The sequence below is a fragment of the Lepidochelys kempii genome, chromosome 5, assembly GCF_965140285.1.
Source record: "Lepidochelys kempii isolate rLepKem1 chromosome 5, rLepKem1.hap1, whole genome shotgun sequence".
NCBI classification, from domain to species: domain Eukaryota; kingdom Metazoa; phylum Chordata; order Testudines; family Cheloniidae; genus Lepidochelys; species Lepidochelys kempii.
Genome location: NC_136384.1, coordinates 30,074,601 through 30,089,011, shown reverse-complemented (window position 1 = coordinate 30,089,011; position 14,411 = coordinate 30,074,601). Strand labels below are relative to the sequence as shown.

Genomic DNA, 14,411 nt, shown 5'->3' with positions numbered 1-14,411 from the left:
ATCAAAGTTTATTCTAGAATCTAAACAAAACAGGATGTGCCTGGCCTCTTTTCCACTGGGAAAAGATTGGTTTTGGAACCGCTCGAGCTGATGTGTTTGTTCCACTAGCTGGGACTGGTTCCCAGTCCTCTCTTCCTTTCCCTTATCTGAGGCATGGTGGCTTATTCAACAGCCTGCCATAGTTCAGCAGAAGTGAGCAGACAAAATCATTCTTGCCTTGTAAAAGCAGTTTGCAACCTGTGACTGCTGCAGTTTAAAATTACAGTTTATTTTTTTAGTAAATGTCTTTTGATGTTGCCAAGTACCTTAAAATATTTTGTTTTCATTATAAGTATTTAATACAAAGTTATTTTTAATTTATATTTCTAAAATATAAACCAAATTATATGTGTATTAAAGCTTACTGTCTTACTAGAGCCACAATTATTATCACACAATAAAAAATATAGTGAGGCAAGTGACCTGTTAGTAAATCATCACAGCCTCTTGCTCATTTGCCTCATTAGCTACAAATAAAGCTACAGAGTAAAATTTTCAAGAGCTCCTAAGTCCCATTTTCTAAAGTGATCTCAGGATGGGTTTTTAAAGGTAGGTAGGTGCCTCACTACCTTTAAAAAGCTGGCTCCAAAGCACCTAGGAGCCTAAATCCCATTTACTTTAAATCACACTTAGTGCCCAGATCCCCAAAGGTATTTAGGTGCCTAGCTCCCACTGAAGAGTTAGGTACCTATCCTAGGCCTAGGCTCCTGTGTGTCTTAGTTTTGAAAATGGGACCTAGGCACCTTTGAAAATTTTATCCATGGTGCCTCTACACTTGTTAGTAACTGAAACCTTGCTGTCCCACTACTATGACCCTTCTCTCTGCCATCCACCCCTCTTTTTGTTCTATGCCTCCAATCACAGTGTGTCTTTATGACATCAGTTTTATAGGGCAGGCTCCTTTATTTAATGTTTGCACAGCAACTACCACTTTATATATTTTTGCATAAGGAAGATTGTATTTTGAGACACCCCAAACCATTCTCACTTGTGATTTTTCAATTTGAATTCAGGTCTCCCTGTGCCATTGATGGAGTAAGCACGTGAGGCAGGCTACTAACGGTAGCATAAGAAGTTTACAAGCCAGGCTTCTCACACTGAAAGGGGAGCTGGATAAACTGCACAGAGGCTCTGATCCAGCACCCACTGTAGTCAATGGAAAGGCTTCAATGAGAGGTGGACCAAGACCAGACAATGAATGGTTGGACCACGGTACAAGATCTGATCATGAATGCCTTGCAGTTCCTCAGTAGGGGTGCCAACTTTCTAATTGCAGAAAACCAAACACTCTTGCCCCGCCCCTACTCCACCCACTCCATCCCCCCTCTAGGGTTGCCAGGTGTCTGGTTTTCTACTGGAACACCCAGCTGAAAAGGAACCATGGCAGCTCTGGCATTAAAAGTCTGGATGACAGCACAGCAGAGCTGGCAGAATCCCTGCCCGGCTCTGTGCGGCTCCTGGGAAGCGGCCAGTATATCCGGCTCTTAGATAGAGCGGTGGCCAGGGAGGCTCCGTGTGTGGCCTCCGCCTGCAGCCGCCACCCTGAGTGCCGGCTCCGCAGCTCCCACTGTGAATTAATTTTAGGCTCCCTCACACATGGAACATGCCTTAATTGCCTACTCTGGTTCTGCTTCCCCCACCCTCTGTTTATTTGTCTCTAGATTGTAAAATCCTCAGCACAGGGACTATCCTTCTTGAGTACCTGGAATGTGCCTAGCAAGTAGCAGGCATTACAGTACATCTGAAATTAATTATTGTCTGTAGGTACAAAATCTCTCAGTTCACATGTTGCACCAATCCTGTGAGGTGCTGTGCCCCTGAAGCTCCTACTGACTTCAACAAGAGATAATGGTGCTTGCTATCTTATACCCCTTTTCCAGGACCACACATGAGTGAGGAGTCCGAGCCAGAGTCAAGCTGGGAGCCAGGGTTCAAGCCCTATTGCTTTGTGGTGTAGATGCAGCCCTCCTGGACTCGTGCACTGGGAGTCCACCAAAAGTATCCCACAATCCCATGGGCCACTTTCTTTGTCCTCTGGTCAAGTTTGGTGAACAGTTAAGATTTCCCACACTGCATCACAAAGGCTAGAGCAGCCACATTTTGGGGGGGCTCTAGGAAATCTGGATATGGATGGTTGAACTCGGGCCTGCATAAAGCAATGTAGACGTTGGGATGCAGGGTTCAATAATTCCTATGCCGGGGTTACACATGAGTGTAGTTTGTCAAGCCCTAGCTTAACAAACCCAGGGTCTGCTAACTCAATTTCTGATAGCCCTGGGCTTCTACTGCAGTATAGACATACGCATAGAAACAAGCTCTCATGGTCCCAAGACGTGGGCAGACCCCTCCTTGCACCTGTGTGGAGCCCCACTGATTTCAATGGGACTTCATGGGGATGGGCCTAAGGGTCCACCCTGTGGAGCAGATTGCAGGATCAGGGGGGAAATGGGTGCAATTCATTTACACAACATCTTGCTATCTCAATAAATGTTTGTTGGTTTTTAACAATCTCACCCACAAAAAGGCACCCGCTCACATTCACACACTCTTCCTTGTCTTGCAGTTTATGTTCCTCAGGCACTTTTGTATTTTGATAGCTTTATATTCTGAACACATTGTAACAGGATGTCATCATTTTGCAATGAATGACAACATATTTCAGACATTATACTTTACCATCACCTTTTGGCTGACACCTACAGATCAGCAGCAGTAGAATAGCAGAGTACAGTATCCTTCTGTTTGTTTTGCTTGTCATTCTGCCCAGCTCTACTGTAATTCAGAAGTGCTGGCATATATTTGACAAATGAAATGCATCCCTGGGAAGAAAGCCTGCCCAAGCTCTATGCATCACGTAAGCCCATTCTACCCCTCAAAACAGGACTTAAATTCTACTTATATTGTGCATATTTGATTACTTTAAGATGGCAAAGAGACGGACATTTTTACAAAAAGAAATGCATTTGCTCCTTAAGTGCTTTAATTCACAAAGCAGATTGAGGGAAGAATCTGTTTGATCAGCACATTCCACAATCTAAAATGAGCCCGTCTGATTTAGAATGCAGCACACAGATTTGCAGAAAAACTATTAATGCAGCTAGTCCACATCTCAACTGCCAGAAGAGCACAGAACCTTTTACATCCATAAACCAAGAGAGGGAGACATTAATCTGTTCCTGCACCCACTGTGTCTAAATGAGTGAGTTTTATGGCATTTCAAATGGCCACTTAATTACTCCATTGTGAAATCTAGACAATGGGGATGGGGGATGGGGGGGGGGGGGGGAGGGAGGGAAGGGAAGTAAAATCTGGGACATTTTAACTTTTATTGTACAGTTCGGCCTTTAGAAAGGAATTACCAATACTCATTACATTGCTTAATAGTCCACCAATAAAAAAAAAAAAAAAAAAATCACAAACTTAGGGTTTTGCCCAGACCAAGAAGCAGCTTGGAGATTTTGCTACTGTTACAACATGCAGCTGTACTAAGTGGCACTCAGAGGGACACAGGTTTTAGGACATTGTTTTATCCACCAAATTGCTTGTCACAAAGAGCCTTTTCTTTTGACTGTATCAAATGATGGAGCAGGACATAAAAAAAGAAACAAAGTGGTTCCAGCCTATTTTGAGTAGCAAAATAAACACATCAGTGACTATCAGACTGACCTACGTTTCTTACATATGCACCTTCATTTTCAAAGGATGTCTTGGGTAAGCAGACTCAATGGACTGTAGAAGTTTGATTCATGCAAACAGAAAATGGGGGAAAGCCCAGGAAATAACTTGCATCATCACTGAATGCTAAAAAATTAAATAGTTTTCAATAGCACCTGCATTCTTTGATAACAGATGCTATAGAAGGGTGAAATTTACTCTGTGCAAGAGGCCAGCCCACAGGCTAGGCACCACTTCAAGCCTTCATAACAGGTTTTAATAGAGACTTGTGCTCTCTACAAATAAGTGAATTTCACTTTAAAGTTGATAAGATACAGAACAGAAAAAAAACCCTTGATGTTATGCCTCCACCTTCATTATTTTACTAACTTCTATAGTATATACTGGCCATCGGGAAGTTTAGACTTGAAATTAGACGAAGGTTTCTAACCATCAGAGGAGTGAAATTCTGGAACAGCCTTCCAAAGAAAGCAGTGGGGGGCAAAAGATTAAACTCGGTAAGTTTATGGAGGAGATGGTATGATGGGATAACATGATGTTGGCAATTAATTGATCTTTAACTATTCATGGTAAATAGCCCAATGGCCTGTGATGGGATGTTAGATGGGGTGGGATCTGAGTTACTACAGAGAATTCTTTCCTGGGTATCTGGCTGGTGAATCTTGCCCACATGCTCAGGGTTCAGCTGATCGCCATATTTGGGGTCAGGAAGGAATTTTCCTCCAGGGCAGATTGGAAGAGGCCCTGGGGGTTTTTCACCTTCCTCTGTAGCATGGGGCACGGGTCACTTGCTGGAGGATTCTCTGCACCTTGAAGTCTTTAAACCACGATTTGAGGACTTCAATAGCTCAGACGCAGGTGAGAGGTTTATCATCGGAATGGGTGGGTGAGATTCTGTGGCCTGCGTCGTGCAGGAGGTCAGACTAGATGATCATAATGGTCCCTTCTGACCTTAGTATCTATGAGTCTATATCTATAGCCATTATCTATAGTAATGCTTTAAGTTACAAAAGAAGTTTTTCCTGCACACTACATTGATCACCCCTCCACCATTGGAGACAGTAGCACTGCTGCCTTCATTGCTGGCTGGCCTCAGACAACCTCATGTAAAGAATGCAGAACAGAGCAACCATACCTGAACAAAACGAGCAATGGAACTCCAAGCAGGATTAAAACCAACCAACCCCACGCGAAAGAAACATGAAAGCTTCCTGACCAGCAAGTGTCAGAAATATGCTCAGGAGAATTTTATAGTAGATCTACATGGCAGTAGGGTAATTATATTATCTTTGATTGCTACTGATCAGCTCAAATAAAAGTAAGGAATTACATGTTTTCCCATCCAAAAAACTTTGGTTCTTGTCTTAAGTCAAAAGCTTTACGGAAATGAACCATCTGAAAACTGATCTCTTTTGACATTTTTCGGGCTAGAAGGTCGGGGGCATTTCCTTAAGGAGCTGCCTGTCTTGCAGCTGTTCTTTAGCTCTGTCTCTGGAGGTCTGTTACAAATAGGCTTGGCAGAATTTTATTTTTTTAATACATTTGACAGCTAATGTTTGTTTTGAGTATTTTTCTATTTTTATCCATTTAAATGTTCACAGCTGTGGGAAGTTACGGGGGGTTTCAGACAATGGGGGGAGGAAGACAGTAATTATTGAATGACCGTAGACATTGAGATTTTAAAAGTTAAAGCTTTAACCTAACCATTAACACAAAATAAAGCGTCAGTAGCACGTCAAAATATACAAAGGAAACAGTCTTAACTCTACGAAGTGCTCAAGCAGCATTTCTTACTTTGCCTATTTGTAAATTTCTATTATTGATGGAAATATTTTGCCATCAATTTGAGTGTGTTTGATGAAATAGACATTTACCAACAAAAATCTAATCCTGCCATGCCTCGTTATAGAGTGGCAGGCACTTGTTAATTTTAAGTGAGCAAATATTTAGCTGTCGTAGACGACAGTCTACTGATCTGTCCAAAGGCACCAACAAGGCAGAACAGACATGGTAAAGCATGAACCCAGAGACAAACAACTCTATAGGTCTGATGCAAGATAAAACTCCCATGGAAGTCAAAGGGAATTTTTCCATTCTGAAGGAGTATGGGATCAGGCCCCAAAGGGCTTAATCTGTGGGGTCTTCATATTACCTCTGGATAGCACAAAAGCAGTGGGTTGTGAGAAGCAGCGGAGAAAACTCAGCAGGAGGGGTTACTCTTCTTTCCTCCCCACCTCCTGCCCCCTTAACCGCTAGCGTGCAACTTGGCACAGATCCATACACGTATAGGCAGTGGGATGGGTAGAGGAAGAATTGTGGGAGGCCAGAGGTATGGTCAGTGGATCTGTGAACTGAGTTGTTCCATTGGACCTAAAACCCCACATAGAGGGGGAGGGTCATATCCAGTGTTCCTCCTCATAGCCTATATAAAGGTCTACAGCCTGACTCGATGAGTGGTCTGGCCAGTTGATGTTAACAATAACAGTCCTGTATCCTCTTTCAGACCCTTTTACACTGATTTTACTCCATTCTCAGTAGTTTCCCCTACTGGAATTTCTTCTATGGCTTGCTCATATAGTGCCGGCTTTAGACTTGAGATCTGCATCATGAAAATGTTTCCTCCTTACTTCTAGCCATTTTAACACTAAGTGCATCAAGAAATTAAAAGAGCTCTTTTTGAAAAATGTATAATTCTTTTACAATCTCTGTACTAGAGAGGTACTTTCAGCACAGGGTGGAATTTCAAGAATCAGGATAAAGACTAAAAAAGCTCTGCTCTGATCTCAGACAAGTGGAGATTATTAAATCATTAAATCTTAAATCAGCAACCGAACATATCCCCAGGGAGCTTCAGGTAGTTTCCCAATCTGAGTTGCAAGCAGCACAATTTGCTTTAGGCGGATTTGTAATTTTCTCTTTGCATGTGTAGATATCAAACAAACATTGATCCCACTTCCATCTCATCCAGTGCCGTGCACTGTTGGCTGCATGCTAAATTCACCACTCCTTTTGTGCTGTAACACTTTGTCTTAAACTTTCTATGGCTTTAAAGATAACAGCTACATCTTCTTTTTCAGAAAATCTGTAGTGCACACACTTTGCAGAGACCAAGGAACACAGACATCACCAACAATGGCCAAAAGATGTTTAAACTCAGTAACTCACCCTCGCTTGTAGAAAGAGAATCATTTGCATGAACCAGTGCCAGAATAAGCAACAGCTGCCGAAGATCCATACCTCTGGGTTCTGCAATCATAAAAGAGACAGTACAATCAGATTCTTTATGAGCTCCTCTCATTACATTTAAATGCAGTTTAATGTATCATCTAGTTTATTTAATTTCTGAATGGAGTTAAAGCAAAAGTTTATGACGGAAGCATGTTAGAATACATTTTATTGCCTCAAAGTCCTACATTATATTACTCTCTCTGACAGACAGTAAATACTACTTCCAGAGGACTGCTTGTTTAATAAATTCTGAGGGCAATGTGGGATTTTCTGGCCTTGGCCTATATTCCAGGAATTCTCCTTCATCACATTTTCCCCACACAGCCTTTTGAGAATGAAATAAAAGCATTATCTTGTATTCACTTTGAAAATAAGAGCTGTTAGTAATGCATTTTTAAAGGGAAAAATATTTTAGTCCATTTGCAGTAGTTCACATCTCTCAAAAGTTCTGTTGGTTTCTCTCCTTTACCTTAGTGGACTTCCAGTGCTATGTTGTCTACCACATTGGTGCATCACCAGAAAAAAAAAGTACAGATAAATTGAAGAGGGTTCAAAGAAGAGCCAGGGAAGTGATTAGAGGATTAGAAAACAAAGCTTATAGCAGTGGTTCTCAACCTGTGGCCCGATCAGCACAGAGCTGTGGCCCATGTGACATCCTCAGGGCCATAGAGCAGTGAGGCGAAGAACAAGTGAGAAAAATACAATCTGTGGGTCTTGCTGCCCTTACAGGGAACATACTGTTGAAGCACTCATGAGGCAGAATGGATGGAGAGGAGACACTGCACTTGCTAACAAATTCATGAGCAACCAGCTCAGACTGAGACTGCTTAAGCTTTGGGTAATATTTAATTCACACTGAGCATGCTCAGAGGATCGCATGTATTAACTGGTGACTTGAATATGTAACTTCAAACACTTGTCCTTACAAGGAATGAGACCACCACAAAGCCCTACTAGCAACTGAGCCATTGAGGTAGTATTGGATGCGGTCCACATAGCACATTGTGGGTCACATATGCGGTCCACTATGGTAAATATATTGAGAACCACTGGCTTATAGTGATAAACTGATTAGATTGGGCTTCTTAAGTGTAACAAAGAGAAGGTTCAGGGATGACTTGGTTACAGTCTATAAAGTACCCACAAAGGGAACAAATATTTGAAAATGGGCTCCTCAGTTTAGCAGAGAAAGGTGTAACACGATTCAATGGCGGCAAATTGAAACTAGACAAATTCAAACTGGAAAGAAAGTGTATATTTTTAACCGTGAGAGCAATTAACTCCATTCGAACAATTTACCAAGGACCGTGGTGAATTCTCCATCACTGGCAATTTTTAAATCAATATTGGATGTTTTTCTAAAAGATCTGCTCTAGGAATTATTTGCAGAAGTTCTATGGCCTGTGTTACACAGGAGGTCAGGTTAGATCAGTGGTTCCAAAACTTTAACAGCTCGTGAACCTCTTTCACTAAATTGTGAAATCTCGTGAACCCCCTCCTAAAAATGAATATTTCCAGGGATTTAAGTTTAAATTTCCTCAGTGTGATGGATGTGCTTGTTTTGCTCTGCATAGCTCTTGGAAGTCTGGAACCACTGGAGAAAGAAAGTCTCAGGTCTGGTTTGGCATAGAGTCTGTTTCTGTATTTGGTTTTCAGATGTGCATATGAGGAAAACACTTTCTCGCATAAGTATGTTGTTGAAAATGGTAACAAAACTGCAGCAGCTTTTTCTTCCAGAAGAGGGTACTCGTTTCTTAAACTCAGCCAAAAGTTGATCAATGACAGATTTCTGAAACTCCTTTTCAATTCATAATCACAGGAGATCTCAATCAATTTCTCTTTTTCCTCAGTGTTCAATATCTGTGTTGAGAAAGTGGTATCATCAAAAGGGTTGCAAATCCAGTCATTATCGCCTAACGTAGTTGGAAAGTATTCCCTGAAAGTTGTGCAAAGTCCTTTTAGGTGTGCAGTTATACTGGTTTTAGTGCACTGATCCAACTGAAGGTTATGTTCTGCCAGGAAGTCATGAAGAGTACTGAAACACTCAGTTTGATTATTTTCGAAAAAACTTTCGAAGATTTTGCCCCGTGAGAGCCATCTAACTTCAGTATGGGTCAACAGACAATTGTGTATACTACCCATTTCTTCACAAAGTACATGAAATATTCTGGAATTTGTTGGCCGTGATTTTATGAAATTCACCATTTTCACTGCATTGTCCAGCACTTTCTTCAGTCCCTCAGGCATGCGTTTTGTTGCAAGGGCTTGTCTATGGATACTGCAGTGAGTCCAAGAGACTTTTGATGCAACCTTTTTTGTTCGAGCTACAAATCCAGTATACTTCCCCGTCATTCATGTGGCCCCATCAGTGTAAATGCCTAGGCAATGAAACCAATCTATTTCCTTTTCTTGAAAATATTCATTAGTCAGATTGAAGATATCTTCTCCAGTTGTACGTTCTTCCAGTGGTCGGCAAAACCACAAGTCTTCTTCAACCATACCTTCATTCACATAACGTACAAACAGTAGCAAAATAGCTAGATTAGCTACATCAGTTGATTCATCCAACTGTATAGCATAATATGGACTATTTTTCACTCTATGTACAATTGTGGTCTCTACATTATTTGACAGGTCATTAATTCTTCATGAAAATGTATTATTGGACAAAGGTACCATGTCAATCCTTTTTGCAGCCTTTTCTCCGAGCATGCAATGAACTATGTCTTTTATACATAGATCAATCAAGCTCTCTGCTATGGTATGGGCTTCTGATGCTTTTGCTACTCGGTAGCTCACGTGGTATGACACTTCACGTGCATTTTCATTATCAGTACTTGCTTTGAATATAAATCTGGTAATGTCACTTTTCCTCTCAGATAATTTTCGCTTGAAAATAATCAACAGGGTTGTCGAGTTGTGCAGGATGCCTAGTTTCTAAATGGCGCCAAAGTAGAGAAGGTTTGAGGCTGCCATTTGCTAGACCACCACCACAAATCACACACAGTGGTGATCTATTCTTGATCACCAATGCATGTAAAGCCATATTTTATATAATCATCGCCATATTTTCTTTTCTTTGTGAGTGAGTTTCCAGGACCATCATGATCATTAGACTTAGATTTTCCATAGTGTGGACTTGAGGAAACACTAGCTGATCCTTGCGTCTTTACACTTTCCTTTTTCAGCCACTTATCCATTGAACTTGTGTACGAAAGTTCTAATAAAAATAACAGAGAGAGACTGCCAACAACCAACAAACTAGAAAATGAGAAGATTCACTCACGTCTCACTGAAGCAAAACAGCACTCCAGAAAGAATGACAATTACTGAGGCACCTTAACACTGTCACACTGGTTACAATGTGCTTCTGGCTGGTTTGGCTCACAAACAGCTTTTCTTCTGCTATGAGGTCTGTCTCTATGAGTGTGCCCTGTGAGGGACAAATTAGCTTGGACCACGCCCCACGTACAGCATGGCCCCTGCTCACTCTGCCCTCAATGCCAACTTCCCCTGTCTGACAAGGACGGGGTCCGAGCTGCCACCTGTGCGCCTGAGGTCTCAGCTGCCGCCCTACCCACCACAGGGCTCAGAATACTGGCCCCGTGCTGGGGTCTGGGCTGCCGCCCCAACTGCCTGGCCCTGCTCTCCCTGGGGCTCAAGCTGCCAGCCCTGTGTGGAGCGCTGGGGTTCGGGCTGCCGGCTCCCCCGCTGACGGGGGCAGGGCTTGGGTTGCCAGCCCCAACTGCCTAGCACCGCTCTCTGGCCGCCTGCCTAGCACCGCCTCTGGCCGCCGTGAATGAAATTTTTTTGGCAAAGCCCCTGTAACGTTCTGCGACCCCCAGTTTGGGAACAAGTGGGCGAGATGATCACAATGGTCCCTTCTAGCATTAGAATCTATGCATAACAATACCAAATAAAATAGAGAAGAAGGCTGGTCCTGCAGTTATGGTGCCAATATGGGACTTGGGAGACCTGAGTTCAATTCGCTGCTCTGCCACAGAGTTCCTCTGTGATCTCAAGCAAGTTATTTATGGTCTCTGTGCCTCAGTTCTCTGTAAGATGGCGATAATAGCACTGCCCACCGTCAGAGGTGGTATGAAGATAAAAGCATTAAGAGTTGTGACGTGCTCAGATACTACGGTGATGGGGCCATACAAATGTGTAAGATAGATACCCTGTGTTTTTAGGGATATTACTAAAGACTTTCTTAAATAAGGGGTACAACTCCCAAACAAATGCCAAGGCTGATCTAATACTCCAGGGCCAGCACCGTGTCCTATGGTATGGGACTCCGGAGAACAAACTGTGCATCCCAGCTCAGTGGACTACTGGAGACATTCATTATGGAGTCACATTAGCAGCTTCGTCATTAGGGCTGTTTTGTGATCTGAATTTAAAACAGGATGGCGGTCCCTCTATTGCACACTTGAATGTTTGAATTTAGTAGACAAGGTGGGTGAGAATATTTTTTATTGGATCAACTTCTGTTGGTGAGAAAGACACACTTTTGCGCTTACAGAGCTCTACTTCAGGTTCCTACCAACTTGTTCTCTTATGCATGCCTGCAGCCTGCATGTGTCTCAGAGGTGTGTCAGAGGGAAGGTATGATGGGAGATGATCCTCCTTGAAGGAGCTGTGATATCCAATAGCAACCCAAGTTCTAGTTCTGAAGGCAACAGGGACTGAGCGCCTCACTGGTGTCCACAGCGCACACCTGTAGCTCCGAAGAGGACTTGGTAACTGCCCCCCCAGGAGAACTATCTTGGAGGGTTGGAGAGAGGCCACAAACAGTGATATCTTGCCACACGTCTGGCATTGACAGCTTGAGAATGATCTCAGAGGGGAAGGAGAGGAGAGATCTGTTCTAAGAGCTGAAGTAAAAACACACACACAAAAATAAACAAAAACAAAAACATATCACATGATGAAACTGTTCTTGGTAGACAAGATCATTCTCAGGAGAAACCATTTCTGTGAAATGCCAGCTGCCCTCTAATTAGACAGAGCCATTGCCTAGCAGAAATCCACAGAGGAATATTTAGAAGTGACAGCAGATTGCGATGCTGAGGGCTGTCTCGCAAATCGGTTTCCCACAAGGACAGCATTGTTCAGGGGCTGGAACACTAGTTTAGTAAGAGCTGCTTCCCCACCCCCAGCTTCAGAAAAACCGACCCTTTACATAGTCCAGTAATGGTTCCTTCCACCACATACCATTAAGCGTAGGAGAAGACAAATTCCACTGTGAAGGCTCCTATTGCCTAGCAGATCAAAAAAAGCAACAATTGCAATGCACAATATTTTGGGGAAAGCTGTGTGGTAGGCTCTATAAACTCTGCCCTGCAGTGGGTATGGGGGAAGAGGGTTAAAACCAGCAAGAAGGGTTACAATAGCTGACTGTCCTCACTATAGTGATTGCCAAGAACCCCCTGCCACCAGGGAATGTTTATATGGGTCAGCTGGGGCTAATTGCTCCAACAGAGAAAGGGAACCAGGAGCTATAAAAAGGGAAAGAATTTCTCTTTCTGGGCCTTTCTATACCAGTGCTGGAGTGATGATAGCCACAAGGAGATTTAAACTTGACTTCTGCTAGTCGGGTGCTCACGCTGTCAGTGTAGGCAGGGGTGACCCAGACTAGAAATCGGTACAGAAAACCATGCTAGAGACAAGAAACCTAGCACAGTTTTTAGTTTACAGCATGGATTGTAACACTGTTCTGTACTGGCCAGATAAAACATCTCAACACCCTGTTAACAAGAATGTTATTCTAGGGTCAGACCTCTGAATCTGGAGAGTCCCTGGGACCTCATAAGACAAAGGGAAAAGGACTTCAGAAAGCCATTTTGTCCTGAATATACTGACCTCTGGCTAGCACAAGAGCTTTTTGCCTTTGCTACCAGCAACAACTCTCCAACCTTGAAACATGAGGTCATTTCAACTACAGTCAGTCAGCTTCAGTGTAGTGAGCCTACCCTATTACATTCTTGGTTCCTGAAAATTTTTATTATTATTATTATTATTTAGATTTTATTATTAAGATTATTATTATTATTATTTAGAACTTATAATTAAGTTATTATTATTATTAATAAGATATTAATATTATCTTTTTTTATTATTATTAAGAACATAGAACTGATTTGGGGAGGAAGGTTTAGTTTTCGCTGTGCTGCTGGCAATGACGGGCAAGGAGAAAGGCTTAGAAAACGTACAAGTAAAAATAAACACATACAGATACCTCAATTACCAATTAATATGCTTGTAGGGGAAAAATACATGCAATATCAGGGGCTTTAAAGCACAGAACTATGCTGCATTTAAGATAGATGTAACATTTATTGAAGGAGATTTATTACTGAGTTGAAATATATAGCCTTGCAGTGTTTTCCTGGAGAAAATATTCCTGTGTAATTCTTGCAGAGTATTTATACATTCCTCACAAATTACCTCATGGCAAGACTTGTGATAGCAAAGAAAGTCTCGTTTCTATTCTTGTATAATGAAATACAGATTCTGTCCAATGTACTTGGTGAAGGCATTTTGTCTGCTCACCCTTGTTCCACAGAATACCAACAAGAACAGTTCTCCAGCTAGAATGAGTTAACGCCCTTCAAATCTACACAAATTAAAATGGCCACAGACCCAAACCGTTGCATCATTCCCAACCAACACTGAAGTCTGGATTAACTAACCAACAATGCCTGAATGAATGGCTTTTTCAACAGAGTCTTTTTCAGTATTATGTACCCACTTGAATTAAAGGACAGAAATAACTGTTGAATTTGTATTAAAAAGCTACAGTACACATATTGCAAGTGATAATCCATTACACCGGGGTGGGCAAACTACAGCCTGCAGGCTGGATCCAGCCCCTCAGGGCTTTGGATCCGCCCCGTGCGATTTCCCCTCGTGGTGCCGCAAGCCCCGCGCCACTCTCAGAAGCGGCCGGCACCACATCCCTGGGAGCCCGGGGGGAGAGGGGGACGGAAGAGGGGAGAGACAGAGGCTTCCGAGCCCCTCCTGTACCCCACCCCCAACTCCCTGTCCTAAGCCCCCTGCCTGCACCTCACACCCCTCCTGCACCCCAACTCCCTGCTCTGAGCCCCCTGCTGCACCCTGCACCCCCAATCCTGACCTGAGCCCCTCCTGAACCCCAACCCCCTGCTCTGAGCTCCCTCATGCACTCCGCACCCTTCCTGCACCCCAATGCCCTTCCCTGAGCCCCCTCATATGCCCCACAGCCCTCCTCTGCCCCAATCCCTTGCCCTGACCCCGTTTCTGGACACCGCACCCCCTCCCACACCCCAACCCCCTGCCCTTCCCCACCCAGATGGGGCCCTCGGCCCAAAAACTTTGCCCACCCCTGCATTACACTAAAGAATGAGAAATAATTCTGTGGAATAAGAAATTGTGCCTTGCAAACAAACAATCCAGTGTCATCAACCAGAAAAACTCAGAATGCAATACTG

At 43.0% G+C, this 14,411-nt stretch overlaps 1 protein-coding gene across 2 annotated transcripts in view; it reads right to left on the bottom strand.

Moving 5' to 3' along the window:
* GHR (growth hormone receptor) overlaps positions 1 to 14,411 on the bottom strand; it is a 211,491-nt gene that overhangs the window by 106,421 nt on the left and 90,659 nt on the right. For both annotated transcript variants that reach the window (XM_073343860.2, XM_073343859.2), the window contains exon 2: positions 6,880 to 6,960. In XM_073343860.2, the coding sequence (XP_073199961.1) occupies positions 6,880 to 6,949 (70 nt within the window). In that variant the 5' untranslated portion in view covers positions 6,950 to 6,960. The remainder of the gene's footprint in view (positions 1 to 6,879; positions 6,961 to 14,411) is intronic.